General features: G+C 37.1%; 1 protein-coding gene across 1 annotated transcript in view; it reads right to left on the reverse strand.

Moving 5' to 3' along the window:
* The window catches only part of LOC110018587 (acetyl-coenzyme A carboxylase carboxyl transferase subunit alpha, chloroplastic-like), a 98,724-nt gene that overhangs the window by 23,389 nt on the left and 62,311 nt on the right, over window positions 1–13,024 (reverse strand). Inside the window, exons 8-9 of the mRNA XM_020715935.1 lie at window positions 12,459–12,510; window positions 12,314–12,382 (exon numbers count right to left, since the gene is read on the reverse strand). Coding sequence (XP_020571594.1) covers window positions 12,314–12,382; window positions 12,459–12,510 — 121 coding nt within the window. The remainder of the gene's footprint in view (window positions 1–12,313; window positions 12,383–12,458; window positions 12,511–13,024) is intronic.

A 13,024-nucleotide genomic window follows, 5' to 3' on the forward strand; every position in this document is an offset into this window, starting at 1 on the left:
GTGTTTATGTGAAGAGCCTTGATGAAGGCTCTATTATTTTTCTGTTACTGTATGTTGATGATATACTGATTGATGCAAATAATATGAATGATGTCTGTGGTTTGAAAGCTTTATTGAGTCAGAAATTTGATATAAAAGACATGGGTCCTACGAAGAAGATTCTTGAAATGGAGATTCATCGAGACAGAAGCTCAAGGTGATTATGTTTATCTCAACAAGGCTATGTTGAGACAGTGTTGGACAGGTTTGAGATGAGCAAAACAAAGCCTGTAAGCACTCCTTTGGCAAATCATTTTAAGATTTCTTCATAACAGTGTCCTCAAACAGATACAAAAATCGAAGATATGGCAGTTTCATATGCCAATACAGTTGGCTGTTTGATGTATGCAGTGGTATGTGCTCGTCCTGATTTGGCTCATGTTGTTAGTCAAGTCTGCTAATACATGACTAAACCTGGAAGACGACATTGGGAAGCAGTCAAGTGGATTTTCAGGTTTTTCAGATATCTGAGGGTCCTGTAGGTCATAGAATTATTTTTGGCAGTCAGCAGAATGATCCTTCAGTTCAGACTATGCAAGTGATTTGGAAGACAGAAGGTATACAACTGGTATGTGTTTACTCTTGGTGGATGGCCTATATGTTGGAAATCAACAATTCAGCCTATTATGATATTATCTACAACTGAAGTTGAGTACATGAGTTGAAGCTGCAAAAGAAGCCTTATGGCTTGCTAAAGGAACTAGGCGTTGAGCAAGGTGGAGTTCAGTTGCATTGTGACAGTCATAGTGCTATTTATCTAGCTAAGAACCAGATGCACCGTGCGAGAACCAAGCACATTGATTTCAGGTATCACAAGATCAGAAAATTGATTGCTTCTGGTGAGATACTGTTGCAGAAAGTTCATACTGATGAGAATGCAGCTAATATGTTGACCAAGCCAGTTACTATCAACAAGTTCTTGCATTGTTTGGACTTGTTGAATGTTTGCATTGCTAGAGAAGCATGGTGGCCCAACCCACTTCTGGTATGTAAGAAACTCCATGACGTATTGCTCTTAAAAAGCTGGATATTCGCCAAGGTGAAGATTTGTTAGATATGACTCATATACCATAAAGGGACAAATTCTGTAGCGGGGCGGAGCAGAGCGGAAGATTATGTCCAAATCAGGAGAGTTTCCTTATGTGGGTTGGGGGTGTGGTACATAGGTAATTTGATAATTACATATTGTACCCAAGGTTTCCTTTACTGTTTTTTTTAGGGTTATAAAAATAGGTCTGTATGTAACACTAGGTATTATCTCATATTCTGTATTTTGTACTCTTTTATGAATATTGAAAGAAAGTCGTCGCTCTGCTCCCGAAAACGTAAGCATCTTTGCCGAATCTCGTTAAATCTCTGTGTTCTTCTAAATTTGTGTCGTTCTTATTTTTCTTTGCCTTAAATTCTCAACAAAAAGTGAAAATACCTCTTCATTATAGATTTAAAGCATCAAAATCTTATGTCTGTAAATATGAAAATTTAGGTGTGAGAAGTGTAAATACATAATAATTATGAGCTGCAAATTTTCCTTTCAGTTATCATCACCATACAACAACTATCATTGCTAAAATTATTCGCGGCAAAATTACAAGCACAAATTTTTAACAAGGTTCAAATAATTATGTAGATAATGATCAAGCAGAATTACAATTTCTCATTCTTCCATTAGAATCTGTTGCAATCAATTGAATATGGATGCTGCTAAATTAAAAGAAAAATCAGGTAAATACGTCTTTAAACATTTTCAAGTTAATTATTTAAATACCTTAAATAAGCTAATGTAATAATAAACTGAAAGATCGAAGTAACAGAACTTTTTGCAGCAGTAAGTCAGCCATGATAATCATATCCTGTCAGCCAAGCATACAAACAAAAAATGTAAACCAATTGTGCAATCATTCATGCATGCATGCCTTTAACTAAATGTAAGCTTCACCATCTTAGGTGCCAGTATAGCATTAGTTTTAGGATATCATCACAACTTGTTATAATTGTTGCAAGAAATAGGAATGGTAATGGTAAGGTTGTCCACCACAAGAAAAAAAAAGGTTAATATGTTTGTAGAGTATTAGTTTGAACTCTAAACCATCAAAGATATTATCTATTTTGGCTTAATAACCTTTCCCATTACTATAATTTCACAAGCAGTCAGACATCCTAAAAGTGCTTCGTGCAAACACGGTTAACTTTGAAGTTTCTAGTGAAAATCCAATCATTACACCAAAAGGTGCATCATTGCTTAAGAATATAGCTTTTGCCTCTATGCTTAAGAATATAGCTTTATTTTGCTTAAGGAGATTCACAATCTCCCCAATATAGCTAGTTGACATCCTCAGCAAGATTCTCAACACAAAACCATTCATCAAGAAGATAAAATTCTATAGGTGGCTATAGATTCGAGAAGTGCCTCCCATCATGTAGCACTTCCTCCTAATTAAGGTTCAAAGGCGGCTTCCATATTATAACACTTGATCATGTATGGTAGTTGGTGCCATTGTGGGGCTGGTGGAATGCTCTAATATCATTTATGATAGCCCGAACTCTCAAACATTGAGATATTGTTTGTTTTGGCCCAATGAATTCATGATTTTATACCATTGGTGTGACTTCCCACAAGTCAATCATCCCATAAGTGCTCTCTTAAGAACACGTTTAGCTTAGGAGTTTCAAATAAAAATTGAATTGTTACACCAAAAAGAACCTCGATGTTTAAAAGTAGCTTAATTCTAAAAAGCTTCATATGCACAACCCTAATTTAGCTCCATGCATGCATTGAGGCCAAGAAATACCAGCAAATGATGTTGCACACTAAAATTTGTCACATTCGCACGCGTGCGCACACAAAATTTATCAAATAGTAAACTCCAACCATCTGATTGTAGTTCATTTTTTAAAAGAAGAATAAACTATGAAAGGGATAGAACTAAGGTTTTCAAAAGAAGCTTATCAAATTTATACCTAGAAGTAATTATAAAAAATTATTTATGGAATTTAGGCAAACCCTTATCTAAATCTTCTTCTCAATCACTATATATTTTTATTATTAAAATAATTCTTTAAATTAATTAAAAGGAATTAATATTAGTAGCACATCACTTTTTTTCCCAACTGAAAAAATCAATTTTAAGCTTTGGAAATTATTGACATGGAGAACTTAACATTGCTAAAGAACATAATATATGTTCCAATGTACAATGAGATTTGATTTGCATTAATTGATAATTTTATTATAGTCTACATGAAGTCATATGATAAATATTTTCTTTAATTAGAGCTTCAAACACGCTATCCAGAAAACTTAAGTTCTATAAATTTATAATTAATTAATCTTATTAATATTAATATTAATTAATATTTTGAATCTTTACAATCATGGTTATTGAGTTTAAATGTATATAATCTAAGTTATAACGTTATATGACTTATATTAAGATAAATGGGTAAATGGAACTAGCAAATACTTAAATGATTTAGCCCTATATTTTAAGAATCATTCTTGAAGCTTGCAATTTATTATAGATTTACTTAGTGTAGGAGGTAATAAACGTAAGAACAAGTATCAATCCAGCTAAGATGGAGTACCAAAGTGATGTAAAGTTTTTAATTCAAAACCGTAAGAACTTAAAGTGTTCTTCGTACATCTAAATTTGTGTAAGACTTCATCACTTATAAACCCAATGTATTTACAAAATATGATTATGGTTCATGATCGTTATAAGAATTGTTGCTATAGAATTGCATCTCAATTACTTTATAATACTTTATCTCTCTCATGCAAAATGACCATTCTTATTCTTATGAGAGCGCATGTCTTCATGTTATATCTCAATTACATATATTTGTACACTGCAATGTTCTTTACAAATGTGAATTGCATAATAAGAAAAATGAATGGTTATATTTGCATGAAAATGTTGAAAAATGTAGTCACCTCACACAATATTAGCTAAGGAAATTAACATACTTATACTTTGATAATTTTAATATTTCCACATAAGACTAATAAGCCTATGAACCATCCAACACCCGTCAACAAATGCTGGCGGGACATGCATTGATACCGGAGGTAACCCAAACCATAAAATAAATATAATACTATTGTTGAAATCCAAATAAAATACAATGATGACCCTTCGAAACAGAAAATAAATGATAACAAGCCTAACAAGACACCCTAGGGTGACGGCCAAGGGGGTGGGTGGCGGCTGGCCAGCAGGTAGGTATGTTGGTAAGAGGTGGCGGTGATAGTCGAGTAGTTGGAAGATGGTTTTGGCCGCAATGGGAAGGCAAAGGAATCGTTACAGTGGTTGTCAAGGCACTAGAAAGGGTTGGCAGCAGCCCTAGAAGAGGTGGTGACAACAAATGTGAGGGGGGTTTGGGGTTACGACTGATGATAGGAGAAGATTGGTATCGTGTGGGCTTCAATAGTTGCGGTGAGTGCCACTAGGGCAAAAGGAGCACAGTAGAGGGCTTCAACCGAGCCCTAACAAAGAAGGTGAAGTCGCAGTTGAGCAATGGAGGTGACGAGTGTGGAAAAAGATTCCTCATGCACAGTGACATTCAATCATGTGCGATCAAGCCGAAAAAGAAGAAAGGGAAGAGGCGAAGCGTGCGGGAGCAGAGTCAGGCCGAGTTTTTGGGAGAGGTAAGGGTTTTAATTAAATGAATTAAGTATATTATAAATTATTAATAATGGGGGTTAAGGAAATTGAGATTCAACCTAGAGTAGTTTCACTTTGATTCGTGAAAGGGCATTGAAAGTAAGGAAAAAAAAAGTATTTTTGTTAAATTAATAAAATTATTATAAGTATTAATTTCAACAATTAAACTTAAAGTTCAGGTATTGAAATTTAATTAAATAATAAAATTAATAATAATAATAATAATAAAATAAAATTTAGTAATTTGATATTTTATATATTATAGTTGGTAACTTGGAAGTGGAGATAAACATTAAAAGCAAAGAAAATCATCCGTATTTATGGTGACTATTTGTACTTTTAATCTATAATAATGCTTTGGTTCTTCTCGATTTTAATACATTAGTAGACAATGATATTTACACTAACTTTATTTTAATTTATATATTTACTTTATTGATCACATTCTTAGGAATGCTTGTAGTTACTTAATATCATGCATGTTATATATAGTATATTGAATTGAATGAGACGAGCTTGTATGTGCATGTCTAACTATAATGGAGTCACTCATTGACAGTATCAGTGGAGGAACACTAAGGTACCCGTACACTTTATAGAAAAAGATATTGAAATTAAATTATCTTAATTGACACAATCTTTAGACGATGTTCTTGTAATAGTTGAACAAATAGTATGATATTGATATGTTATTGTACAAAAAGTTCTTTGATTAGTATCAAATATTTTATTGATTTACTAAAAAGCTTAAGTGACATGCATATTGTTTTTCTTTTCCTTTGCATTGTTGTAGTTTAAAAGTATAAGTATTCACTGACTTTTTTCGGCTCACTGTTATTTCAAAACTTTTCTGGTTAATTTAACTAATTAAAAGATGAGCGATAAAAGACAAAACGTGTATAGAAGACGCACACAACCAATAACGAAGTAAATTTTAATATACAACTTTAATTCATTTATTTAGTGGTTTTTTCATTTTATTAATAACTAGTTATAGAAAATAGACATCAAAATTTTAATTATCACTGTCGACCATTCGTTCCCGCCTTGGCTAATTCCAAGCCCTGCGCCAAATCATAACAGCTTGCGATCCCGTGATTCACTGAAGGTAAAAGGACAATGCGCTCCACATTCTTGGTAAGAGAATAGATGTTTCTAAATCAGTTATGTTGAGTCTTACCGTCAAATTGCTACGGTCTTTCCAATAAAATGACAGTCATCCATGAGGACCAAGGAGCACCACACATGATCCTGTAGCTGGTTCCCAATCAAAAATTCCATTAGACACTTCCGGTCAATGCTGATCTTGTTTTTTCTTCAACCACGTTAAAAAATATAGCTAGGAGTGTCTCTGCATCATAAGGCTCAACTTTTCCACCATCTATGTAGACGCCATGTTCTTAGTGCTCCTCCATCAATGATAAGATTGCATATCTTCCCGTTCACGGTGCAACAGGTGTAAAATATTTTGTGATGAAGCCACTGTGAATCCCCCATATACTCGATCTGTAGTACCTGTCAAACCACGAGCGCCTCGCACTCATCCAATGGAAGATGATAAACCTCACATTTTTCCTCAGCTATCTCCTCGTCGCCAATCTCCTCCACAGCATCCTGCTCAGTAAACTCGTTGGGTAGTTGAAGGCGATGTGCCTAATTCGCTGCATTTGAAGCATTTTCTAACGAGTAGTGTAGTAGGTGTGCTACTCTTCTTAGGTTTCTTCTCACTGGGGGTGGTTCCACCCTTATTCAAACCAGTTTTCTCAACTCCCTAAGACGTACTTTTGTTGGTTTCTCCAATTGTGGGTGGTTTCCTGACTGATGGTTGTTTGTTGTTTTCTCACTTTCAATGCTAAGTTCGAGACTCCAAGTGACCAATAAGGTTGCAGCTGAACCACATTGCTAATAGCAAGCTTCATGTCCCTTAGATAACGGTCTATAGTGTGTTCCTCCGGCTCGACCAAATCACACTTCAACTGCAACTGGTCAAACTGCACCGTGAACTCCTCTATTGATGGGTCTCCTTACTGCAGGAGGGAGTCTCAGAAACATACCTTGGCGGTAGTGGGATGGGGGGTACTTTATCTGTATTGCTTTCTTCATCTTTTCCCACTTGGAAATCCTATCACTGCCTTCTCTTTTCCTTTGCCTCCGCAAATTTTACCACTACAAGGGGCTCACTTTCTCAATTTGATAGCCCCAAGTTTCATCTTTTTATCTTCTCACACCTCTTTATACTCAAAGATTATCTCACCTGATTGTAGCCATTTGGTAAAATCATCTGATCCATACATCCATCGAGCTCTAGTAGCTCCATCTTTATTCCGAAGTCTCTGTCTCCTCCAAATGATGTCTCATCTCTAAGCCTCCTCTGATACTAGATTCTGTAACACAATGACAGTTCCTCTTCATCACTAAAATCCTCCATTTGGAAAGGGTTGAAATTCTCGACCCTTTCGCCTCTTCAACTTTCCTGTCACCATCGGGAGGAAGTCCCCCTTGGTTTCATCCTCAATATCTGCAAGTTTCTGCTGAAGTCAACAGATTTCAATGATGAAGGCATCAAAGACACTAGAGAAATAAAAGATGAAATGAAGATGGTGCCGGAGGGGAGGGGCATCAATGGTCGAACAAGGAGCGGACAGTTCTACAGAGGTATAGGTGCACTACATGGGTGTGTGTGTGCGCCTTGCATGTGTGTGTGTGGTGAGTGCATGCTAATGAGTTAGGGGTTGTTTGGTTGAGTGAATTTATAGTATATTGTAATTCTTTTGCCATGATTTGAAAAAATTGCGTTTGGAATGAAGAAATAAAAAAAGCAAAATAAAGTATAAATAAATTTGAAGTTTACATCGTAATTCATTTTGGCTGAATTTAGAATTTAGCCGATTTTGCCAAATATGAATTATACCGTTCATGTAAAATGCAATCGACAAACCATCGGCTGCCCATAGCTACTGCAACCACCGCTGCCTGCTGTCTTTGTCGCCTGCCACCATCATAGCTATCGCCGCCTGCCACCATTGCAGTTTACCTGCCCCTACTACCATCGTTTGTCGCCATCACTGTTGTGGCCAGCCTACTGCTGCAGCCACCACCTGCCCCCACGCAGTTTGTTGGCCAACCGTCGTCCCCACTAAACCACTGTTGTCGGCCGCGCCCCCAACCGCCTCCCTCCGCGACCCCCCCACCTCCCCACACCAAGCCGCCAGCTGTTTGCAGCATATCCCACCAACCCACTAATGTCGGCCGCTTGTCACCTCCCACCCCCCAACCACTAAACGAAAAAATATATTTGGAAATACATTATTTTCAATCTACTTCAGATCAAACAAAAAATATAAAATCATACATTTATCTTACAATAAATTAAACAACTCGAAAGTATTTCAAATATATTGTAATCATAATATTCTGCAAACATTTTCATTAGATTTCATTTTCAACAAACCAAACAACCCCTTAATTAATGAGCAGTTCGAGCTCAAGGATGGCATTTGAGCTCGATAAATATGGCCTGCAAGCTCATTTATGAGCCTAGCACGGTTGACATAGTTCACACCCAAATTTAATTATAATATCTCTAAATCTCAAACAGCTATGTTGCATCCGTTCAAACCATTCAATGAAATTTTTAGGATCAACAATTTTTGGCACATATATATTTATACCAACCTACGTTGGATACCTTAGAGGAGGCAATTCAGAATTGCTAACTAAGCTCCTTGAAAATTATGATTTTTAACATACTGAATGTGATAAAGTAGATTCACTGTTATTCTCATGATGATAAAACCATGCTATCTTGATTGAGTGTATTTCCATCATTCAAATCATTCTTCAATCAATTAAGTTCACATCAAAATACAAAATATATACCTAAAACACAAGCCTAAGCAATCTCTTTAATCATTAGTGCTCTCCAGGAAATGGAAGCGATAATTTATGGGAATAAGTGCCCATATGTGATACTCGAGTTAACCCAAACCATAGAAGTAAAAACAAATATTATTACTGAAAAAGCAAATAGAGTTACAATCAAAGACACTTGGAACTAAGAAATAACAAAGACACAACACGACTCAACTAAGGCTAAGGGCAAAGATGAAGTTGTTGCGGTTTAAGGGGAAGTAGGGGCTAAAAATGGGTTGGAGGAGGCAGGAAGGAGGGGAGCAACACGTGGGAATCTGACGAAGATAGAAGAACTATGGACTTACCACCTTTGGTGAAGGAGTAGTTGTTCGTAAAGCTGTAAGGTTAAGTCGAGCAATCAAACCGCAACGGTCTCCCTAACAACAGATGGCAGACATCAATGAGCACCACGTCGCACCAAACTTGGTCCTGCAACTGACTCTCAATCAAAAATTTAATGAGGCACTTCCTGTCAATGCAGACTTTATTCTTCTTCCTTAACCACATTAGGTAGTATAGTTGGGAATGTTTCTGAGTCATGAGGCTTAACTTGCCCACCATATGTGTAGACACCACATTCATGTTGTTCCCTCCATAGATGATGAGACTATATATCTTTACTTTCAAAGTGCAATGGGTGTAGAATATATTGTGGTAAAGCCACTGCAGTTCCCTTGTAGCCTCAGTCTAAAGGGCTCGTCGAACCACCAAAATCTCACCCTCATCTAGTGGAAGCTGGTACTCCTCACCTTGTTCTTCTGTCGCCTCTTTGTCGCTCACTTCTTCCATTACACCTTGCTCGGTAAAGGATATAACTCGGTCTATCAGGCCACTAGAGGCGATGTGCCTAAATCCATGACATCTGAAGCATTTCCTGGCTGCGACTGTAATGGACATGTTATTCTTCTTGAACTTCTTCTCATTGAGTGACTTTTTCTTTATCATGACCAATCTTCTCAACTCCCTGAAGAGTGTTCCTACTAATGTCTCCAACTACGGGTTGTCTGCTATACTTTTATTGTCTCTCCACTTTCAGTGCTAAGGTCTGCAGATCCCTCAGTGTTTAATGAGATTACAGTTGAACCACATTACTGATGGTGAGCTTCAGGCCTCCCAAGTACTTGGCTATGGGGTGTTCCTTGGTTATATAAAATTACATTTCAGCTTGAGCAACATAAACTCCATCGTGTACTCCACCAATAGCTCCTGTTATAGAAAGTGGAGTTTCAAGAAAACATCCTTGCTGTAGTGAGGTGGCAGGTCTTGTCATTGCATTGCTTTCATTTTCTCTAAAGTGATTATGTCACGTCATTCTCTCTGTCTCTCCCTCTCCAAGTTCTCACACTGCAAAGAAGCATTCTTCATTAGCTTGATAGTGGTGAGATTCACTCTTCTGTCATAGGGCACATCCTTAGATTCAAAGATCCACTCAACACTCTGCATCCATTTGAGAAAATCATATGAATCCACTCCCCTCAAAGTTCGGAAGAGTCCACCTTCATCCCCAAATCAATGTACCCTCCAATAGCATCATCTTTATATCTTCTAGCAGACGCTCCATCTCTACATCCTCTAACAGACTACATCTCCTCTAGTAGGCATCTCATCTCTAGGCCACCACTAATACAACACCCCAAAGTGTTGTGCCTTGTCTTCTTATTGACTGGATTCATTACTACTGAAGGGATTCATGTGTTCTTCTTTCACTATTATGGTTGACAATAAATCCGCCCTGATTTCTTTCCTCAATGGCATTGATTCGATATAACACTTGATAGAGTAGTCGTTGTATGTTGTCTATGGTAGATTTCTGGTCAGATCTAGCAATTGTCTCCTTGGAGGCAATGTTTAAGCATATGGGTCTAGGTAGGTAGAGGGGGCGTGTGGGATGGGGGAAAAGATTTTTTTTTTTTTTTTGAAAGGGGAGGGAGTGATTTTAGGGGGGATGTTAGAAATTCTAGGATAGGACTAGGAAAAATTAGCTCTGATGCCAAATAATACCAGAGTTAACTCAAACAATAATAGGGAAATCAAATATTATTACTCAATAAATAAATAGGGTTAAAATTAAAGACACTTAGGACTAGAAGAAAACAAACACACGGCTGAAAGCGAAAATGAAGGTGCTGGGGTTGAAGGGGAAGTAAGGCTAAAAATGGATTGGAGGTAGTTGGAAGGAGGGTGGTAGCATGTGGGAGGTAGCCGGAAAAGCGACAACAAGTAGGGGTAGCAGCTGGATTGATCGGCAATGATCGAGAGGCAATTTGGAAGGCTAGCAGCGAGGTAGAGTGGCTGGACAAGTCGACAATGAACCGGAGGCAGTTTGAAAGGCTGACGGCGAGGAGTGGCTGGAAAAGAAGTGGCAACAAGCAGAGGGTGGTTGGACTAGTCGACAATGAATCGGAGGTGGTTTGGAAGGCTGCCATGACAACGACGACAACGAAGAAGAGACTGTAGGAAGTAGGAAGCAGAGAACAACGATAAACACCATCTCGGGATGAGTTACAGCCGGAGTACCTTCTCTTCTTCTGATACCGTAGGAGAAAAAATAAAACGTTGACGTCTGTCCTGACAGAAATCTAAAAGCAAAAAACTGAACCTAGCACACACAAAACACCTATAAATAATATTAGGCAACAAAAGAGGGTTCCCATTATGTTGAGCGACAAATCCCAAACCGCAAGAGGCTAGTCAAACCTCCCACCCCTCATCTAGACCGGTCCTATTAGCCGGTTCAGACTTCATGCCCCCGTCCCGGTTCGACAGTTGGAGACTGTTGCGTTCCACATCCCGCGCAAGAAACACAACCACGTCCATAAGAAGTATCACTCATAAATCTAACTAAAACATGGCCTATATATTAAAAAACAGCTCTAGTTAAAATAGCTATCTTAAAAAAATTGACATTTGAGTCCCTTTTTTAACTACTTTTCAGTGCTTGCTTATACATCAAGGAGGCTCTTAAGGGAAGAAAGTTGGTTTTTCCTTAGCAATTAGAAATTAAAATAGATTTGGATTTGGAATAAATATGAATAAAATCCTTGACAAAGTCTTTTGTGGCAACTTATAAGGTTGTTAAGAAATCAATCTCAATTGAAGATTGTCTCAGACTTTGGATCCAATTCAAGCCAAACCCATTTTCTTTGATCCGAGTTTGAGTCGAGCAAAAAATTGATCCAACCTTGATTAACTATTGAACTCCTAAAGGAAATTATTAATCCAAAATATATGCATGCACGCATATATTAATAGATTCATATATATATAAATGATAGATACATACATACATTCATTCATATCAAAATACACAGATAAATATGTGCATACGCATTCATACGTAAAAGATATTCTTCCCAATCTGAGCGTGAGATAGTGTGATCTAATCTAGGCGCGATTCAATTTTCATCCTAATCAAAGTACGCTCATTATTCAGATTGATGACTTTTATCTGAGATCAATTCAAGCAAAAAATTGATATAATTTTCTCGTGAACTGTGATCTTCAAGCCAAATTAAAAGCCCAGCTCACAAGATACATCTATATGCAAGTTTGCTCTTCATGGTCCATGCTAATAACAGATTCAATAGGAGTAACTATCTTAAAATCTAGTGGTTGCTCTACAAGGAAATATAGACGCATTCATATAATTCAAATAGTACAAGGCCAAAAAAAAAAAATTCACAAAACGTTCAAGAGCATACCGGGATAATCCCATCTGCAATTTTGAGCTTGCATAGCTCTGTTGCTGTGATCTTCAGTTTCTGAGCTGCCTTCAATGATGACTGGCATTGTTAACTGGCATTCTACTGTATTGTAACAGCATTTATGCAAATAATATCAGAATACCTTTGGAGCTGCTTGAGAAGATTTCCACAAGATTGCTGCACATGCTTCAGGGCTAAATTAATTACAAAAAAATGAAAATCAATAAAGTGCATGAAATGTGAAAGCCAACATAAATCGTCTAGGAAGGATATACTGATAATTGCTCATGAATAGAAAGGGCCATCACTTGTGATCGCAAGATAGAATGATCACAAGCCATCAGGTTGCAAAAAGCATGAGGAAAATACTTATACAAACATGATCTTCCCACTAGGGAAAAAAGAAAGAAAGAAAGGAAGAAAGGGTGAGAAACTAAAAAATGAGTGTCATGTAAATCAATTTCACTTTTGAATTTTATATTTTGATTTTTTTTTGGATAATGACTAATATTCCACTAAAAAATTAATCTCTGCGACTAGATTTTAGTATTGGATTCTATTTCCTGGGGACGGGGCTTCTACCGTTTCTATTATTTGAAACATTGCAATACCAATGTTAAGTCAAGCAACATCAGGAACCAACGTGGTAGAAATATTCAGAATACAAGACCTTATAAATGTTATAATAATGAGGCCAATGACAATAAT

Source organism: Phalaenopsis equestris, unplaced genomic scaffold (assembly GCF_001263595.1).
Source record: "Phalaenopsis equestris unplaced genomic scaffold, ASM126359v1 Scaffold000025, whole genome shotgun sequence".
Lineage (NCBI taxonomy): Eukaryota > Viridiplantae > Streptophyta > Magnoliopsida > Asparagales > Orchidaceae > Phalaenopsis > Phalaenopsis equestris.